Genomic DNA, 18,240 nt, shown 5'->3' on the forward strand with positions numbered 1-18,240 from the left:
TTTCAAGATATCCCTTGGGATGTGTCCGTCCACTTAAGGACTTGTATATATTTCAAGGTATCCCTTGGGATTTCCTTGTATCCGTCCACTCAAGGACTTGGTTGTAGATGCATTTTTTGTAGAAATGTATATATGTGCATGATTTATCTGAATAACTCTTCTTATTATGGTAAACAAGTGCATAAGCCAAAAAATTGTTCTGAAAAAATAAAAAGCTGCCACTTTGGGCTAAAAGTACTGTAGACAATAAAAATAACTAGAATGAAATAAACTGGAAATGAGGAGTGGTTGTCTGTATGCCATTGTCTACTTGTAGTATTTCTTTAGGTGCTCAGTGTTCCATGGATGATGCAACTTTTGTCCGTCGAGTGTTACCAAGTGATAGGTTCCTTTTCTCTGCCACAAAGTGATTCTGTAGGGTCCTTCCCAATTGAGTCCTAGCTTTCCTTGGGAAGGATCTCTTGTGGCACCCGTCACCTTCCTTAGGACAAGGTCTCCAACTTGAAAATCCCAATGTCTGACTCTGGAATTGTAGTGCTCGGCCATGAGGTTCTGGTATCATGCTAACTTTTGTTCGGCTGTTGCTTTGACCTTGTCCACTAGGTCCAGCTGTAGGCACATGGTTTCGTCGTTCCTACTTTCATCATGGTTCTCCACTCTGTAGCTTGTGAGTCTGACCTCAGTAGGTATAACGACCTCACTCCCGCATGCTAGTCGGAAGGGTGTTTCTCCTGTAGGTGTTTTGGTTGTCATCTTGTACGCCCACAATACACTTGGTAGCTCGTCTGGCCATATACCTTTTTCCCCTTTGAGCTAAGTCTTGATGATTTTAAGTAAGGATCGATTTGTGACCTCAACTTGTCTGTTGGCCTGAGGGTGGGCGGGTGAGGAGTAATGAGTCTTAATCCCCAATTATGAGCAAAAATCCCTAAATGACTCATTGTCGAATTGCTTTTCGTTGTTCGAGACCAAGACTCTAGGGATCCCATACTTGCAGATGATGTTTCTTCAGACGAAGCATCGTACATTTTTCTCCGTGATGGTTGCCAGGGCTTTAGCTTCCACCCATTTGGTAAAGTAATTTTTACCGACCACTAGGAACTTTAGTTGTCTTACTACTGTTGGGAATGGGCCCATGATGTCTAACCCCCATTGAACAAAAGGCCATGGGGCTGTCATTGGAGTGAGGTCTTTTGTTGGCTGCCTAATGACATTGCTGAACCTTTGACACTTGTCGTAGGTTTTGACATAAGCTTGGGCATCCTTCTATTGGGAATTAGCTTGTGCATCCTACTGTTGGAAATTAGCTTGTGCACTAACGACTGTGATCCTGAATGGTTTCCGTAGATTCTTTCGTGAACTTCCCTTATAACGTAATCTGCTTCCTCGAGGATTAGGCATCTTAGGTACGATCGGGAGAATCCTTTTTTTATATAAGATGTCTTTTATTAGGACGAACCGTGTTGCCTGGACCTTCAACTTCCTTGCGGCCTCTTTACTGTCGGGTAGCATGTTGTCTTTCAAATACGAAACTAACGGTGTGGTCCAATTGTCTTCCGAGCCTATTTCCTGCACATCCACGCCGTCTATCAAGGGCGAAAGCTGAACAAAAGAAAGTACCTTACTAGAGATGAGCATGTGTTCTGCTGATGCGGCCTTGGCAAGACGGTCGGCTTGCTCGTTCTCTTCCCTTGGGATTTGAATAAACTTGGCCTGAAGGTTTCCTACCCGCTTTCTTACTTGCTCCATGTATTTCTTTATCCGTTTACCTTTGCATTCATAGTCACTGTTCACCTGACCTATGACCACCTGAGAATTGCAGTAAACCATACTTGTGGCCCTTGTTGCTTTGGTGAGATCTAGTCCTGCCACTAAAGCTTCGTACTCCACCTCGTTGTTGGTTGTAAGGAAGTCGAGACGGACCATGCACTTGATCTCATCCCCTTTTGGAGAATGGATCACTATACCTACTCTGCCAGCCTGCCTGTTGGACGATCTGTTTGTGTGGATACTCCATCGAGGATGCTCTTCTCCCCCCTAACCTTCCACATTGGTGAATTCCGCGATGAAGTCAACAACCACCTATCCCTTCATGGCAGTGCACAGACGGTATTGTATGTCGAATTCGCTCAACTCGATTGCCCATAGCGCCATCCATCCAACGGCTTTAGGATTACTCATTGCTTTCCGTATGGGCTTGTTTGTCAAGACGACCACTGTGTGGGCTTGGAAGTAAGGTTTGAGTTTTTGAGCCGTGGTAACTAGGGCGAAGGCTAGTTTCTCCATCGGGGGGTACCTTTCCTCTACGCCTCAGAGTGCTCGACTAGTGTAGTACACAGGCTTCTGCACCTTTTCTTCTTCTCTAACTAAGGTTGCATTGAACACAGCTAGGGAGACGGTAGGTAGAGAAATAGCTCCTCCCCAGGTTTGGAAGGACTTAGCAATGGTGGGGAAGAGAGGTATGCTTTTAGATCCTTGAATGCTTGTTGGCATTCAGTTGTCCACTCGAAGGACTTCTTCAATATGTGGAAGAAAGGCAGGCATTTGTCTGTTGCATTTAACACAAACCTGTTCAATGCCACTACCTTGCCATTGAGGTCAGGTACTAGCAAGGGAATGTTACCAGGTAGTCCTGGCCTCAAAGGAGAACCACACATGGATAATTGAAGACAAGGCGCTAGAAATTGTCGAGAAATTGGAAACGGTAGAGTTGGTTGAAAGAGACCCTACAAAAACAACCCAAGTAGGGACGAGCCTAAATCCCCAAACAAAGAAATGCCAGGGATCCCATCAAACGTCATTCAACATCGCCTAAACGTAGACCCTGAAAAGAAACCTATCCAGCAGAGAAAAAGGGTTTTCACCCCTGAACAAAACAAAATAGTCATGGACGAAGTGAACAAGTTGCTCACTACTAATTTTGAAAGTTCAAAAACGTGTAAAAACACCTTTGAACGTTTAGACCCCCAAATTAAAACTTAATCAATTCAAGCAATATGTCAAACAACAAGTGTGTGGAAACTTAACATATGCTATCATATGAAATTGATTAAAAACTATCTAAGCCATAACAGAATAAAATCCACAGCAGATAAATAAAAGGCAAAGATAGAGAGGAAGGAAGATGCAAACACAAAGACAACACGCGATGTGTTATCGAAGAGGAAACCGAAGCCCTCGGCGAAAAACCTCTCCGCCGCCCTCCAAGCGGTAATCAATCCACTAGAAAATATAGTTGGGATACAAGGACAGCAATAGACCCTCCAAGCCTAATCTACCCAGTGCACCTAAGCCCTCCAAGCTTCTTGCTCCAACGAGGTTGCGCCGAACCTTTTTCTTTTCTAAGCTTCCCGGATTCCGCTACTAGACCGTAGCATCAACCAATGAAGATTGGTTCCTTCCTAACTGCTTCCCAGAAATCCAAACAACTGTCTCACAGTGATGATGATGGTGAGAACCAGGTTTGGTATAATGCCTCTCAAGGATTTGACAATGGAGAGGAAGAGAGTTGAGGAATTTGAAGAGATTCTAAGGTAGAGATTGTGGGTGAAACAATCTGGTTTTTCTTTAGGGTTTCTCTCTCAAAATTCTCTCTGGAAGCTCTCTTTCAATCGTGGGTAATAGGGGTATTTATACTGGAGTAGAGAGGAATGTGAAACGTCAGAATTCTACAAAACAGGGGTGGCTCGCGGCTTGACCTCGCGGCTTGACTAAGTCGCGAGATAACCGTATGGCCAGTTGTCCTGTTTTGTCCTGTAGTACTCCAGCTAGCAGACTGTTCACCTTCCAGCATGCTTGGCACGTGAGGTTGCTTCTGGCGGCTTGAAGCCGCGAGTCACCCGCGAGACCCAGCCGCGAGACTCTGTTTTCTTGACACTCTTGAGCAAACTTCACTCTATCTCACTCACTACCCTTACATCAAACCCACCTAAATACAGGGTTACTAAATGCTGAATTACAAGCAAATTTGGCACGGAATAAAGCCAATTAGATGGTTGAATAAATTCAACCTTACAATCTCCCCCTTTGGCTATTCCGTGACAAAACCCTAAAACAGACTCTAGACTTAACATGTGAGTTGGGAACAGTTGAACAAAACTCACTCACACCTAACTCTAGAAGCTGTGAAGCACTTGAATCATATGAACATAATACTCCTGAAACACAACAATACACCATGATCATTGTAAGCAGAAAATTATAAAATGCATATGAAACAGGCAATATGTGATCAAGCAAAGATGGAGTTATGAAACAAACCATGGCTTGATCAACCAAGTGAACACCACAATGTAGTGATCACAGTGCTCATTCATACTTGGAATGAACACAAGGACATACAAGTTGACATGCACAAGGCAAGACACTTGTATGCTCAACACTCAACCAATGCATATCACACAAGGCATATGCATCTAGGAACAATCCTACAAGGGCACAAGAGTGACAGTACATAAACCAAAATGCAGAACATTTAGATTAAAGTACTGATTTCAACATAGCATAAAGGCTGCACTAAGCAAGGTACATACCATAAAGCCTACAAACTATGCAATAAACATAAACCCTAAAAGCTTACATAAGCATATGGGTACAAACACAAACATCCTGAATAACATCATCAAAATATTAAACTTTAAACCAAGAGTATAAGTTAAGAGTTAGAAACAATACACCAAAAACATAGTGTATCAAATCCATAAAACCCATAAAAGTACTTAAAAACATAAATGTATAAACAAAGTTTTAGAGTTTGACATGACTCCCCCTCAACACATTACTCCCCCTTAAGGGCTGCTCTTCTGCTTCTCAGTCGATCATCAACAGAAACATCTCCCCCTTTTTGTCAGGAATGGCCAAATGGTCAGTGTTCAGGCTGAGTGGTGAAGCTGTCAAGTTTTGCAGACAAAACATCAATCTAATCCTGCATAGCTTTCATCCTCTCAGAGTGCTCAGTCTGGACTTCTCTGATCCCATCAAGTCTTTCCAGAATGATTTGGAAAGCATCTGGAGGAGTATCTGAAGAAGTTGATGCTCTGGGTCTTTTGCCACTCCTCCTGGGTGTTGAGGTTGATGGATGCCCTGCTGCCTCTGCTTCAGTCTCCATTGGGACACCTTCTCCTTCATCACCTTCATCTTCTTCTCCTGGAAGTCTAACACTTATCCTTTTGCAGGTAAGCCTGTTAATTGCTGAAGGTGTGGACATGGGACTGATGTCTTGTGGGATAGGAACACCCTTCCTTCTAAAAATCCTCATTAGCAAACTGGGAAAGATCAGTTTTGGCCTAGAGGTTGTTCTTGTCTCATCCACAATGATGTCATATATGTGGGAACTTATGTCTATGAAGTTCTTTTCTTTGAGATCCATCAGAAAGATTGCTCTAGCACAATTGATGGTAGTCAACTTCTTAATGGGATAGAGGTTAAACATCATGATGATTGTTAGACACCTCATGTCCACTGGAAAGGCAGTGGTATTCAAACATTTTCCTTCTCTCTGCCCACCTAACCTTTGTTGAACTGTTTCAATGGATACACTCCTATCCTTGTAGTTGATAAACTCCTCATCATCTAATCCTTCAAGTCCTAGTGCCTCATCTATTACATGAGCATCTAAAATGAATTCTTTCCCTCTAACCCAGCAGCTTAACTCATTCTCCTTAATCACAGCATTTGAGTAAAATTCCCTAATCAGGGGTTCACAAATTACAGGGAAATCACTCAGAAGTTTTTCCCATCCTCTACCTTCAAAACAACTGGGGATAAAGGTTTGTCTTAAATCCTCCAAATCAACAAATCGTTCTTGAATGATTCCTGCACTCAAGAAGTTATCCCTATATCTCTCAAAGTGATGAACTGACCTAAAAAGCTTAGAATCCATTTTCAACCTTTTGTCAGCCTTCTTCGCAGTAGTTTTCTTCTTAGGAGGTGAGGGAGCCATCTGTGAACAATCAAAAAAGGCCACAACAATACAGAGCAATATACGTGTAGAACAAATTAGTCTCATGTAATTATCAAAGAGATATCATCCATACAACTGAACTTGAAGCATTTAAACACAGGCTACTTAGATCAATCATATGGAAAAGCAAGCCTAAGATAGGAAATACACATAACAGCATCAGATATAGAAACTAACTTAAAGGCAGTTATATGTCAATGAGACAAAAACTGGAAAATGATATGACACATAAACAGTATTGTGAAGCACACATATGCTCCCAAAAGATTAACACAAAAGAGCAGGCATATTTAGCACATTAAACTCACAACCCCAACAAAAATTGAAACAACTCAACAGCTCAAAGATCAGTGAAAATCAAAGAAGCACATAGCTAAGCACAGAATGAAGAGTAATAGTGAAACAACTAAGAACAAATCATATCCTAGCAGTAGCATTCGCAATCTAAGCATGAATCAAGGAGCAAAAACCGAAACACAAACCCATTTCTAAATCACAAATATATGCGAAAGATCAAAGGGAAAAGCACAAAATCAAGTAGAAAAGAGTGCAGAACTGAAAACCCATACCTGTGACTTGAAGATTTTGAGCTACACAAATGCAACAATGGAGATTGGAAATGGGAGCACGGAGTGGTTGGGAGGGAGAAGATGAACAGACATAAATATTCGAGGGAAAAACTGAAACAAGTTTTAAAACTGCTCCTATTTCTGCCAAACACGCGAATTTTGCGACTGGATTAAGTCGCCACACAGTCGCCAGCTCAAGCCGCCAAAGCACTCAAGAACAAAATTTTGAAAATTTTTCTAAGTGTTTTTCGCGACTGGAAGGTCTACCCGCGAGTGAGTCGCGAGCTGAGCCGCGAAAATCTCTGAGTGAACCTCGCGACTGGACCTTCCACTCGCGAACAAGTCGCCAAAAATGACCAGCGAAGGTGCGACTGAGGCTCGCGACTTGACATACCCGCGACTGAGCCGCCAAAACAGGGCAAAACTGGCTTTTTGAAATTTTTCAGATTTTTCAAACAAAATACTTTCCAAAAACACCTAAAACACTCAAAAATCTTTTTGCGCTTTAATTAACAAAGATTGAGCATGTGAAAACACATTTCATCAAGTACAATCACACAAATGAATATGGCATTTATTGAACATAAACTTGTGTGTTGTGTGTGGATATCAACAATGAGATAGTCCTTCGTCTAATGTGAAGCTTCAATGATCAATTCAACCAAGGCATACACAATTAGCACTAGATCATGTGACCCATCTCAATTATAGAAATATGTATATATGACCTCCCACATACATTTGATAACATGATTTGGAGCTTTACATTTGACTCCACTTTCAATCAAAACAATTGATCTTTTTGATCTTTTTGAGACAATCACCTCTCATTGTGAGAGTGATATATGATATTTCACTTTAAGGAATAAGCCTTTGGCTTTTTGAATAAACATTCATTTCAATATAAGGTCGCTTACCCTTTTTCCTAGTCAAATACTAGAATGTGCGACAGGCTTTTGCAGCTCAATATCTCTTTTCATTTGGAGATTTACATTTGGTGAGCTCTTTTTAACAAAACAAAAATAAAGAGTGGGAAGATATATAGACACAAGTCTATGCAAGTCTCAAGATCAACAAAACCATTCACTAATCATTCATGACAAGTTTGAAGATCTATTTACAACAATCACAAAGATATCAAGATTTTTCCCACAGAGATATACGTGCATGAAAACAAGTAATGTTCGAAAATGCACAAAGCCATTAGCACAAAGGTACAAGGCAAAACAAGTTTTGAGACAAAAGCTCAACAAAGTCAATCAAGCTTTTTGATTTTCTAATTTTTATGTGGTTTTTGGATTTTTGACACAATAAACAAAAAGATTGATACGACAAACTTAAATATATTCACAAGAAGACAAGCAAACAATCAAACAGCAAAAATAGCAAGCAACACAAACAAACATAGTCACAAAGCATAGGAAGTATTAATGCATGGACATGTTATAATGCTTATGCATGAGTACCCTTATTCACCCTCACGTCACTTGCGTTTGGGGTGATTTCCTTATAGGATTGGGTACGGGAGTTAGGGCTTTCAAACCTTCGTGAGATGCTTTCCAAGCAGTTGGTGAATGCACCAATCATCTTCATCACGTTCATCATTCCGGGATCACCATTCTGATCTCTAGATTGATATCCAGGCCAAATTCTCCTATCATTTCTAGGTCCTCCTGACCTTTGAGGAGTTGCACTATTCTTTGCTCTCAACTTTTGGCAATTCGGTCGAGTATGCCCTTGAAGTCCGCAATAGTGGCACACATAGGTTCCTCTAGGACCTCTTTGTGGTCGAGGACGTGACTTGGCACGAGATTCAGATCTGCCTGCAAACTGGTTGCGAGGATTTAACATCCGTTGGTTCACCAAATTCTTCTTCTCCTCCACCTCGAGCTTCTCACCAGTAAGGTTAGCTACAACTGGAGCTTCAGCCTTTACAAACTTCACTCCTTTACTAACATTTCCAGACGAACTACCTCCTCCGGTATATCCCAATCCGGATTTGTCTGAGAAGCTCTTTTAAGATGAGATTACATCATCTAGCTTCTTGGTGGTGACCCTCTCGACTCTAGCATTTGCTTGCACAACCTCACTCTCAAGAAATCTTACTTTGGTGTAAGCTTCGGACAGCTCTCCATTCAGAGTTTCTATCTCACATTTGGCCTCCTTATATCGGATTAGGAGACTTTTGTAGTCCTCCTCAGCCTTCTTCATTTTTCTCACAGCAGCCTTGGCCACCCTTGTGTATTCCCCGGACTTCTCCAAGAGTGAGTTATACTTCTCCTGAAGATTCGCTGTGCTTCCATCTTCTTCAGCATCCGATTCTTCAATAAGTCCTAGTGATTCATCATCACTATGTTCTCCAAGGTCTCGCACAAGCAGATTCAGCTCATCTGAAGACTCAACATGAGTTATAGTCATAAAAGCCGAATAGTTCCCCTCTCCATCACAGCTCTCTTCAGACTCTGAGTCAGATGAATCCGAGTCACTCAAGGTTGTGGCATACACTTTACCTTTCGATTTCAAATAATTCGGACATTCCTTCTTGAAGTGTCCATGCCCGTTACATTTGAAACAAGTGACACCTTGTGTAGGTTGGGATTCTTTTCCATCTTTCCTTTTGAATTCCCTTTTCTCCCTTCCAGAACTTTGGAATTTTCTTCTATCATCAAATTTGCCATTATTTTTGAATTTCAAAAACTTTTTGAAATTTTTGACAAGGTATGCAACATCTTTGTCAATCACATCTTCTCCCGATGAGTCTTGATCTTCCACCTTCTCATTAATGGTCTTTAGAGCAAGAGATTTACTCTTCCGTTGATTGGGCAGTGACATCTCATAAGTCTGCAGAGAACCAACCAGCTCTTGCACTTTGATGTCATCGAGGTCCTTGCTCTCTTCAATTGCTGTCACTTTAGCTCGAAAGCTTTCCGGCAATGATCAAAGGATCTTCCTTACAATCTTCAAGTCCTCCGTTTTCTCCCCCAAGTTGAACTTGCTGACAACCACTTCATTTAACTTCCCATAGAAAGAGTCAAAAGACTCATCCTCACTCATTTTGAGCTCCTCAAACCGAGTGGTCAGCATTTGTAACTTGGTGTCTTTCACTTTCTTCGTGCCTTCATAGGTAGTTTCCAAAATCTCCCATGCTTCTTTGGCCACGGTAATATGAGAAATCCTGTGAAATTCAACTGGAGACACACCACAGAAAATAGCATTGAGTGCTTTACTGTTAGCATTAGATGCAGCAAGTGCTGCCTTATCCCATGTGGATTTTGCTGCCTCTGGTTTGGTCCAACCAATCTCAACAGCATCCCAAACGGATTCATCAATAGAACACAGAAAAGCTCTCATTCGAACCTTCCAAAATGCATAATTACTACCATCAAAATATGGAGGTGCATTTAGGGATTGAGACCTATCCATCTCAAAAGGGAGTCAAGGATCACACAATGGTAATGAAACCAATATCAGTGTACCCGCTCTGATACCAATTGAAAGTTCAAAAACGTGTAAAAACACCTTTGAACGTTTAGACCCCCAAATTACAACTTAATCAATTCAAGCAATATGTCAAACAACTAGTGTGCGGAAACTTAACATATGCTATCATACGAAATTGATTAAATACTATCTAAGCCATAACAGATTAAAATCCACAGCAGATAAATAAAAAGGCAAAGATAGAGAGGAAGGAAGATGCAAACACAAAGACAACACGCGATGTGTTATCGAAGAGGAAACCGAAGCCCTCGGCGAAAAACCTCTCCGCCGCCCTCCAAGCGGTAATCAATCCACTAGAAAATATAGTTGGGATACAAGGACAGCAATAGACCCTCCAAGCCTAATCTACCCAGTGCACCTAAGCCCTCCAAGCTTCTTGCTCCAACGAGGTTGCGCCGAACCTTTTTCTTTTCTAGCTTTCCGGATTCCGCTACTAGACCATAGCATCAACCAATGAAGATTGGTTCCTTCCTAACTGCTTCCTAGAAATCCAAACAGCAGACTCACAATGATGATAATGGTGAGAACCTGGTTTGGTATAATGCCTCTCAAGGATTTAACAATGGAGAGGAAGAGAGTTGAGGAATTTGAAGAGATTCTAAGGTAGAGATTGTGGGTGAAACAATCTGGTTTTTCTTTAGGGTTTCTCTCTCAAAATTCTCTCTGGAAGCTCTCTTTCAATCGTGGGTAATAGGGGTATTTATACTGGAGTGGAGAGGAATGTGAAACGTCAGAATTCTACAAAACAGGGGTGGCTTGCGGCTTGACCTCGCGGCTTGACTAAGTCGCGAGATCCAGTCGCGAGATAACCGTATGGCCAGTTGTCCTGTTTTGTCCTGTAGTGCTCCAGCTAGCAGACTGTTCACCTTCCAGCATGCTTGGCACGTGAGGTTGCTTCTGGCGGCTTGAAGCCGCGAGTCACCCGCGAGACCCAGCCGCGAGACTCTGTTTTCTTGACACTCTTGAGCAAACTTCACTCTATCTCACTCACTACCCTTACATCAAACCCACCTAAATACAGGGTTACTAAATGCTGAATTACAAGCAAATTTGGCACGGAATAAAGCCAATTAGATGGTTGAATAAATTCAACCTTACAAATTTCATCAAGGAAGTCTATTATCCAGAGTGATTGGCTAATGTCGTCATGGTTAAAAAGGCGAACGGGAAATGGAGAATGTGTGTTGACTTCACTGATCTAAACAACGCCTGCCCGAAGGACAGTTTTCCCCTAACTAGAATCGACCAGTTGGTGGATTTGACAGCCAGGCACAAGCTTCTTTCCTTCATGGATGCATTTTCTGGGTATAACCAGATACAAATGGCCGAGGAAAATCAGGAAAAAATGGCCTTCATCACCAACTAGGGGCTTTATTGTTACAGGGTCATGCCCTTTGATTTGAAGAACGCGGGGGCCACATACCAAAGATTGGTAAACCAGATGTTTAGCAAACAGATTGGGAGAAACATGGAGGTGTACAATGACGATATGCTCGTCAAGAGCATAGAAGAAGAAGAAGACCACCTGAACGATCTCAATGAGATGTTTAACACACTTAAACAGTATAGCATGAAGTTAAACCCGTCCAAATGTGCCTTCAGGGTTTCCTCCGGGAAATTCCTCGGGTTCATGGTGTCGCAAAGGGGAATAGAAGAAAATCCCAAAAAAGTGAGAGCTATCCTCGAGATGTCCTCTCCAAAGACGGTCAAGGAAGTGCAATCACTCATAGGAAGCGTAGCAGCCCTCAATAGGTTCGTCTCGAAGGCAACAGACAAATGCCTTCCTTTCTTTAAGACCTTGAAGCGAGCTTTTGTCTAGACGGAGGAATGCGAGGCAGCATTTCAGGAATTAAAGCGATACTTAAGCAACCCCCCACTCCTGAGCCCGTCTAAAGAAGATGAAGACTTATTCCTCTACTTGGTGGTATCCGTAACTACAGTCAGTGCGGCCTTAATCAGGGAAGAAAACAAGATACAACTTCTTGTGTACTACACCAGCCAGGCCTTTCAGGGAGCTGAAGTTCAATACCCGCGGATAGAAAAGATCACCTTCGCCCTAATAGTGGCCCCAAGTAAACTTCGTCCATACTTTCAGGCTAACCCGATCGTAGTGATGATGGACCAACCCATCAAGAAAGCAATGAACAAATCGGAGGCCGTTGGACAAATGGTACAATGGGCCATTGAGCTCAGTCAGTTTGATATAGAGCATTGCCCATGAACGGCCATAAAAGCTCAGGCATTGGCAGACTTCATAGCGGAATTCACCGCCCCCAAGCATGAAGAAAGCTAGGAAAGACTTTGGACGATCTATACAAACGGATCGTCTACCTAGAAAGGAGGTGGAGCAGGTGTCGTAATCACTTCCCCTGAGGGGGATGTTCTAAAGTATGGAGTCCAGCTCAAATTCCCCGTAACCAATAATGAAGCAGAGTATGAGGCTATGTTGACGGGACTAGCAATGGCTCGGGCACTTGGAGCTGGAAACATTTTGCTAAAGAGCGATTCACAACTAGTCATAGGGCAACTTAAGGGAGATTTTGAAGTAAGGGAGACAAGGATGCAAAAATACCTCAAGTTAACGAATCAGTTAGCGAGTAACTTTTATCATGCTGAATTTGTTTAGATCCCACGAGACCAAAATGCTGAAGCCGATGAAGTGGCCCGAAGCACAACAGCAGATGATAAAGGAAAGGCAATCGATTGGAGACTGGAAGAATAGAACTCTCCTAGTATCGAAGAATTCCAAACCTTCCCTATACATACCCGCACTGGATAGACAAGCCTTATTCTATCCTACCTTAAGGACGGACAGTTACCACTAAATCCTGAGGAAGCGAAGAAGATCCAGAAACAGGTTGCCCATTTCACGATACTGAATGACGAGTTTTACAAAAGAGGTTTCTCACAGCCTTACTTGAGGTGTGTTGAAGAGGAAAAGGCCAAGTATGTCCTGGAAGAGGTGCATGGAGGAGTTTGTGGCGACCACCTGGGAGCAAAATTCCTCATCCGAAAAATCATGAGGACAGGTTATTTTTGGCCCTCAATGCAGCAAGACGCACTAGAGTTCGTCAAGTGGTGCAACTATTGCCAAAGGTATGGAAATTTCCAACAAGTCCCAGGAGAGAAAATGACGACCATTTTGGTACCTTGGCCATATGCACAATGGGGGATCGACATTGTGGGCCCCCTACCACAAGGGAAGAGGCAGGTGAGGTTCTTGCTCGTCGCAATCGACTACTTCACGAAGTGGGTAGAAGTGGAGGCTCTGACAACAATCACAGAAGTGAAGGTACAAAATTTTGTATGGAAAAACATTGTGTGCAGGTTCGGGATTCCAAGGATGATCATTTCAAACAATGGTCGTCAATTTGACAGTCAAGGATTCAAGTCGTTCTGCTCAAGTTTGGGCATCAAGAACAAGTACTCATCCCCCGGACAACCTCAGGCCAATGGACAGACGGAAGTAACAAACGAAACCTTGCTCAAGATCATCAAGGCTCAGTTAGTAAGGGCAAAGGGAGCATGGCCCAAAGAGTTACCAGGCGTCCTAGGGGCCTACAGGACGACAATATGGACCCCAACAGGAGAAACACCTTTCAACCTAACTTATGGCACATAAGTAGTCATCCCAGTCAAAGTAGGTGTAACCAGCCTTATGAGGGAGTTCTTTGATGAACAAAACAACGACGAGCAGCTAAGACTAAATCTGGATTGCTTAGACAAAGCCAGAGACCAAGCCTCCCAGAGAATGACCAAGTACCAACAGAAGATGGCCGAATACTAAAATTAGAGGGTAAAGCTGAAAAGGTTCAACATTGGAAATCTCGTCCTTCGAAAAGTGACTCCTACAACAAAGGACCTAGCATAAGGCAAGCTAGGACCAACCTAGGAAGGACCCTACAAGGTCGTCCACTATTCTCGCTAAGGAAGTTACCACTCGGAGGATCTAGACGGAAACAAGCTACCCCGTCCGTGGAACGTCGAGCATTTAAAGAGGTATTACGAAAAGGAGCCATAGCCTAATTGTAAGCAGCCAACATGATTTTACACTTTTTAATATAAGTCAAATAAACATACTATACAACAAATTATGTATTCAAATGAAAGTATCATTCAACAATTCATGTGTTCTAGTTATCTCTCTCTTAAAACCAAAATCACCATCTAGAACCAAGAACATCGTCCAAGTTTAAAGACGATAAGATTCCTTAAATGGATGTACATCGTCCAAGTTTAAAAAGGTGGTAAAATTCCTTAAATGGATGTACATCGTCCAAGTTTAAAAAGACAATAAGATTCCTTAAATGGATGTACATCGTCCAAGTTCAAAAAGACAATAAGATTCCTTAAACGAATAAGCATCGTCCAAGAATACTTCAATAAAAAATTCTCTAAGTCCCTAGATGGATGAAGAGAACACTTCAATAAAAAAATTCTCTAAGTCCCTAGACGGACAAAGAGAACACTTCAATAAAAAAGTCTCTAGGTCCCTAGATGGATGAAGAGAACCCTTCAATAAAAATTCTCTAAGTCCTTAAAATGGACGAGGAAAACACTTCAATATAAATTCCCTAAGTCCCAAGATAGACGAAGAGAATACTCCAATAAAAATTCTTCAAATTCATAGATAAACGAGGAGAATATCTCAACCAAAAAAAAAAAATTCTTCTTTTCCTAAGTCCGCAAAGGGACAAAAGGATACATCCAAACAAACTACCAACAAGAGGATGAATGTGAAGGTAAAATGAGTAGATATATCATAGATGCAAATTGTTCAAAAGCCCCAAAACATACAGGGCACAAAAAGATTGTTCATCCAAAAGCCCCAAGACAGACAGGGCATTAAAAAAAAAAAAAAAAAAAAAAAACATATCATAAGAAGGAGCAACAGGGTCAGGCTGAAGGAGCATCGTCCTTATCTGCTTCAGGAGGAACCTCGCCAGTAGTCACAGCAACCTGGGTAGCCTAGGCCACCTCGTCTGCCAAGATCTGTTTGTCCACGACTTTAAAGTCTAGGTCTTCTAGATCGACGCCTGGACCGTGCTTTACCAAGTACCTTCTCAGTAATTCGAAGCCTTTGAAGTACCATTGGAATAGAATAGTGTTGTACTCGTCAATTGATTGGAAGGCATGGACGGCTTTAGCCACAACTGCTTTCATCCTTTAGCTAGTTGATGCGAGAAGTTCATCTTTCTATTTCACCAGCAACTTCTTGGCATCTAGCTGCTCAGTCAAAGCCTTGACTTGCTCTTTGGAGGTATTGTGGGCGTCCATGGTAGCAATCAAATCTTTCTGTAGTCCCAAAGCCTTAGCCTCCAACACCTTCACTTTTGAAGTAGCCACAACAGCCTTCTCCTCGTTCACCAGATATTGAGAAGTGATGTGCACCGCTTCTCCCAACACCTAGCAGTGAAAAGTGTCGTCAAAATCTAAATCAACAAAAGCAGCCAGAACACTTAATGATGGGGTAAAAAGAACAAGGCAAGAAAAGATTACCTGCATAAGCTTATGAACGTGTTGGTTCACCATTTCATGGGAGGGCATGTTGGAAATCTCCTTCATCTCCTCAGGAGTCAGAAGCTCATTTGCCTGAACCATGGCTGCCTCAGCATCACCCCAGATACTAGAACCCATCTTCTCTTTTCCCTTGTCTCCCGTCTTCCACCTTTTTGGGGGAGGGATGACCTCCTCGAGAGAAAGGGCTGGAGAAGCAATCCATCCTTCATCCAGGGTAGGGGTGGATGAACCCCTCTCAGCCGTCTCACTCTCTTTTTCCTTTTCTTTATCTACTATCTTTAATTTTCTCTGGCCAATGCTAGAAAGGGGCTCATTCTTCTTCCCCTTGATCTTCGCGTACATATCCTTATTAAACTTGGTCATCATCTTTGCACCAAAAAGGGAAGCAAAATTAAAGAGTTAAAATCAGGAAAAAGAAAAGGAAGATCAGGAAGATCAAGGCAACTCACGTTTCCTCTCCTCCCAATCAATTGTTCAAAGAAAGTAAAGCGAAGGCTCTGGCCCCAAACAGTGACGAGCTAGTGTGCGCGGGTCGACCAGCTTGTCAAAATCCTCGATTGTGCTTGCGTACTTAATTGCTTCCTGAACTCTCCCTTCAAACCGGCTCTCAAGTTCGGGATGCTTTTTCACTATAGAACGAAAAATACACAAGGATAGAAGGACGACTAAATCAAATAAAAAAGATGAAGAAGAAGAATATCTCGCAGAAGGCAACGCACCAGGTTGAGGGGTCTCCCACCGGCGCAGCAACCTAGGGACGTCCTCCCAAAAGTCATCAGATAGAGTCTCCCAACCATCGCCCGACACAAAGAAATGCCTCGACTTCCAATAACGAAAGGATGGCGAAAGATTGACAACGAGGTGAGACCTCCTATCCCAAGGTATGAGTTCATAATACCTAATTTCCTTAGACGCTTTTAGGCAATAGAGATGGACAAACTCATTAAGTGTGATCATGTCCTTATCAGCTATGGTCGTCCAAATCACCATACAGCTTATGACGATTCTCCAAGAATTCAGCATAAGCTACCCTGGAGCGATGTTCAAATGATGAAGGAGCTCCATGATAAACGGATGGACGGGAACCTATCCCTAAACTTATTAAAGACATCTACCTTCAGAGTACACTTTTCCTTAAGAGCATGGAAAGAAGGGGACAGAGTAGAAGTAGAGGGAAGAGAGGGCGAAGGAGCAGAGGAAGGTGCGGAGGTAGCTGTGTCTGCTCCCTCCCTAGCCATGCCTATATCGGGAGACAAATCCCTCTCCTCATCACCCAACCTCACCTCAGACCCCATTTCTTCCCTCCTTAAAACCCCTTGCACAGATTTGGACCAAACTAAAGACTGGTGCAACAGAGGATATAGGTCACCCAATGCTAAACTCAAGCCATTATCGCCTACAACAAAATCCCCAATTTGTAGTATGGATAGCTAGAGCAATGTGGTAGTACACCTAAAGGGCTACTAGAAGAATCTAACAGCACACCTAAGCGAGCGAAAAGGAAGGCGATGAAGGGAGAAATGTGCCTAATTTCAAAGTAATCCGCCATTAAGGGAAACTAGGAAAGTAGAGAGCAAAAGGTGCGGAGAAGTCAGAAAAGTCGAACACCAAAATCAAACGCCAAGACAAAGTAAAGAAAGGGGAGTTGAAAGGAAATGAGTTAAAAAGGTTTGCCTTGGAAAGTGCGGGAAAACTGAAAAGGTTTCACTAGAAACGAGACCCACCAGCCAAACAAAACAGGATACGTGGCCACGATGCATGCCACGCCACCACGGAGCAATTAATACGAAGAACAAAACCCCAAGCGTTTCAACCCAAAAAAAAAAAAAAAAAATCCTCATATTTCTAAGACCGTCCAAAATATGGACGAAAATCGGAATAAGGGGGCAACTAATAGTCACTGCCATACCTTTGTCTAGAGAGAAAGCAATGGACGAAGATCACTCCGAGCTTCCCCCAACCTCGGGCAACCAACTGGCAAGGGCGAGGCCATCATCCCATAATCAATGAAGAAACATTACGAAGACCTTAATGAACCACCATACCGTTGGAGGGATATCTCCCCATTAACGTCCCTTAGGGACGTTACATATTTGGGAATAATATAACCATTAATACAGCACCAATGGCTAGAAGGAAGAAGGGAGCACCTATATATATCCATCCATGAGACCTGACCAGGGGTACAAAAAATTTCTAGCACACACACTTTGCTATCTGAATACTTCCTCTTTTTACTTCTAGCTATCCTAACTTTAGCATTGGAGGCTCTGTGGCAGGCACCACACCGGTGACTACACTCCTTGTTATTCATTCACTTGTCTTAGGATCTGAATTAGCTGTGGACGACTCCATTCTGGATCATCATTTAAACTGACGATCCGAGCATCATCACTCATAATTCATGAAATTATTAACAATCAGGAAGCAAGCACCAAGAATTTATAAAATATATAGTATAAACAAAAAAGAGAAGGGTAGCCAACTACCCATCTTTGTAGCTTAGAGGATAAATCACAACAACACAACCAAGCACAGGAAAGAAGCAATGAGAGAGAGAGAGAGAGAGAGTGATAAAATATAGTGAGAAATGATTGGGTTTCTGTTTTACACTACCGTCTAAAAAAATTAAAGTTTCCTTTTTCCATTGGTACTTACTACTTACCATGTTTTGGACTTAAACCCTCA

At 42.4% G+C, this 18,240-nt stretch overlaps 1 protein-coding gene across 1 annotated transcript; it reads left to right on the forward strand.

The window, feature by feature from the left end:
• Positions 1-12,493: 12,493 nt before the first annotated feature.
• LOC115967031 lies at positions 12,494-13,654 on the forward strand. Its single transcript, XM_031086135.1, has 4 exons — positions 12,494-12,577; positions 12,659-12,727; positions 12,839-13,128; positions 13,360-13,654. The coding sequence occupies exons 1-4, from the start codon at positions 12,494-12,496 to the stop codon at positions 13,652-13,654; spliced, it is 738 nt and encodes a 245-aa protein (XP_030941995.1).
• Positions 13,655-18,240: the final 4,586 nt, after the last annotated feature.

Source organism: Quercus lobata, chromosome 11 (assembly GCF_001633185.2).
Source record: "Quercus lobata isolate SW786 chromosome 11, ValleyOak3.0 Primary Assembly, whole genome shotgun sequence".
Classification (NCBI taxonomy): domain Eukaryota; kingdom Viridiplantae; phylum Streptophyta; class Magnoliopsida; order Fagales; family Fagaceae; genus Quercus; species Quercus lobata.

Coding starts and splice junctions, on each gene's coding strand:
- LOC115967031 (XM_031086135.1), top strand. CDS start 12,494: ATGGCTCGGGCACTTGGAGCTGGAAACATTTTGCTAAAGAGCGATTCA. Junction 12,578..12,658: donor AACTTAAGGGAGATTTTGAA/GTAAGGGAGACA, acceptor GAATTTGTTTAG/ATCCCACGAGACCAAAATGC. Junction 13,129..13,359: donor TGGTGCAACTATTGCCAAAG/GTATGGAAATTT, acceptor CATTGTGTGCAG/GTTCGGGATTCCAAGGATGA.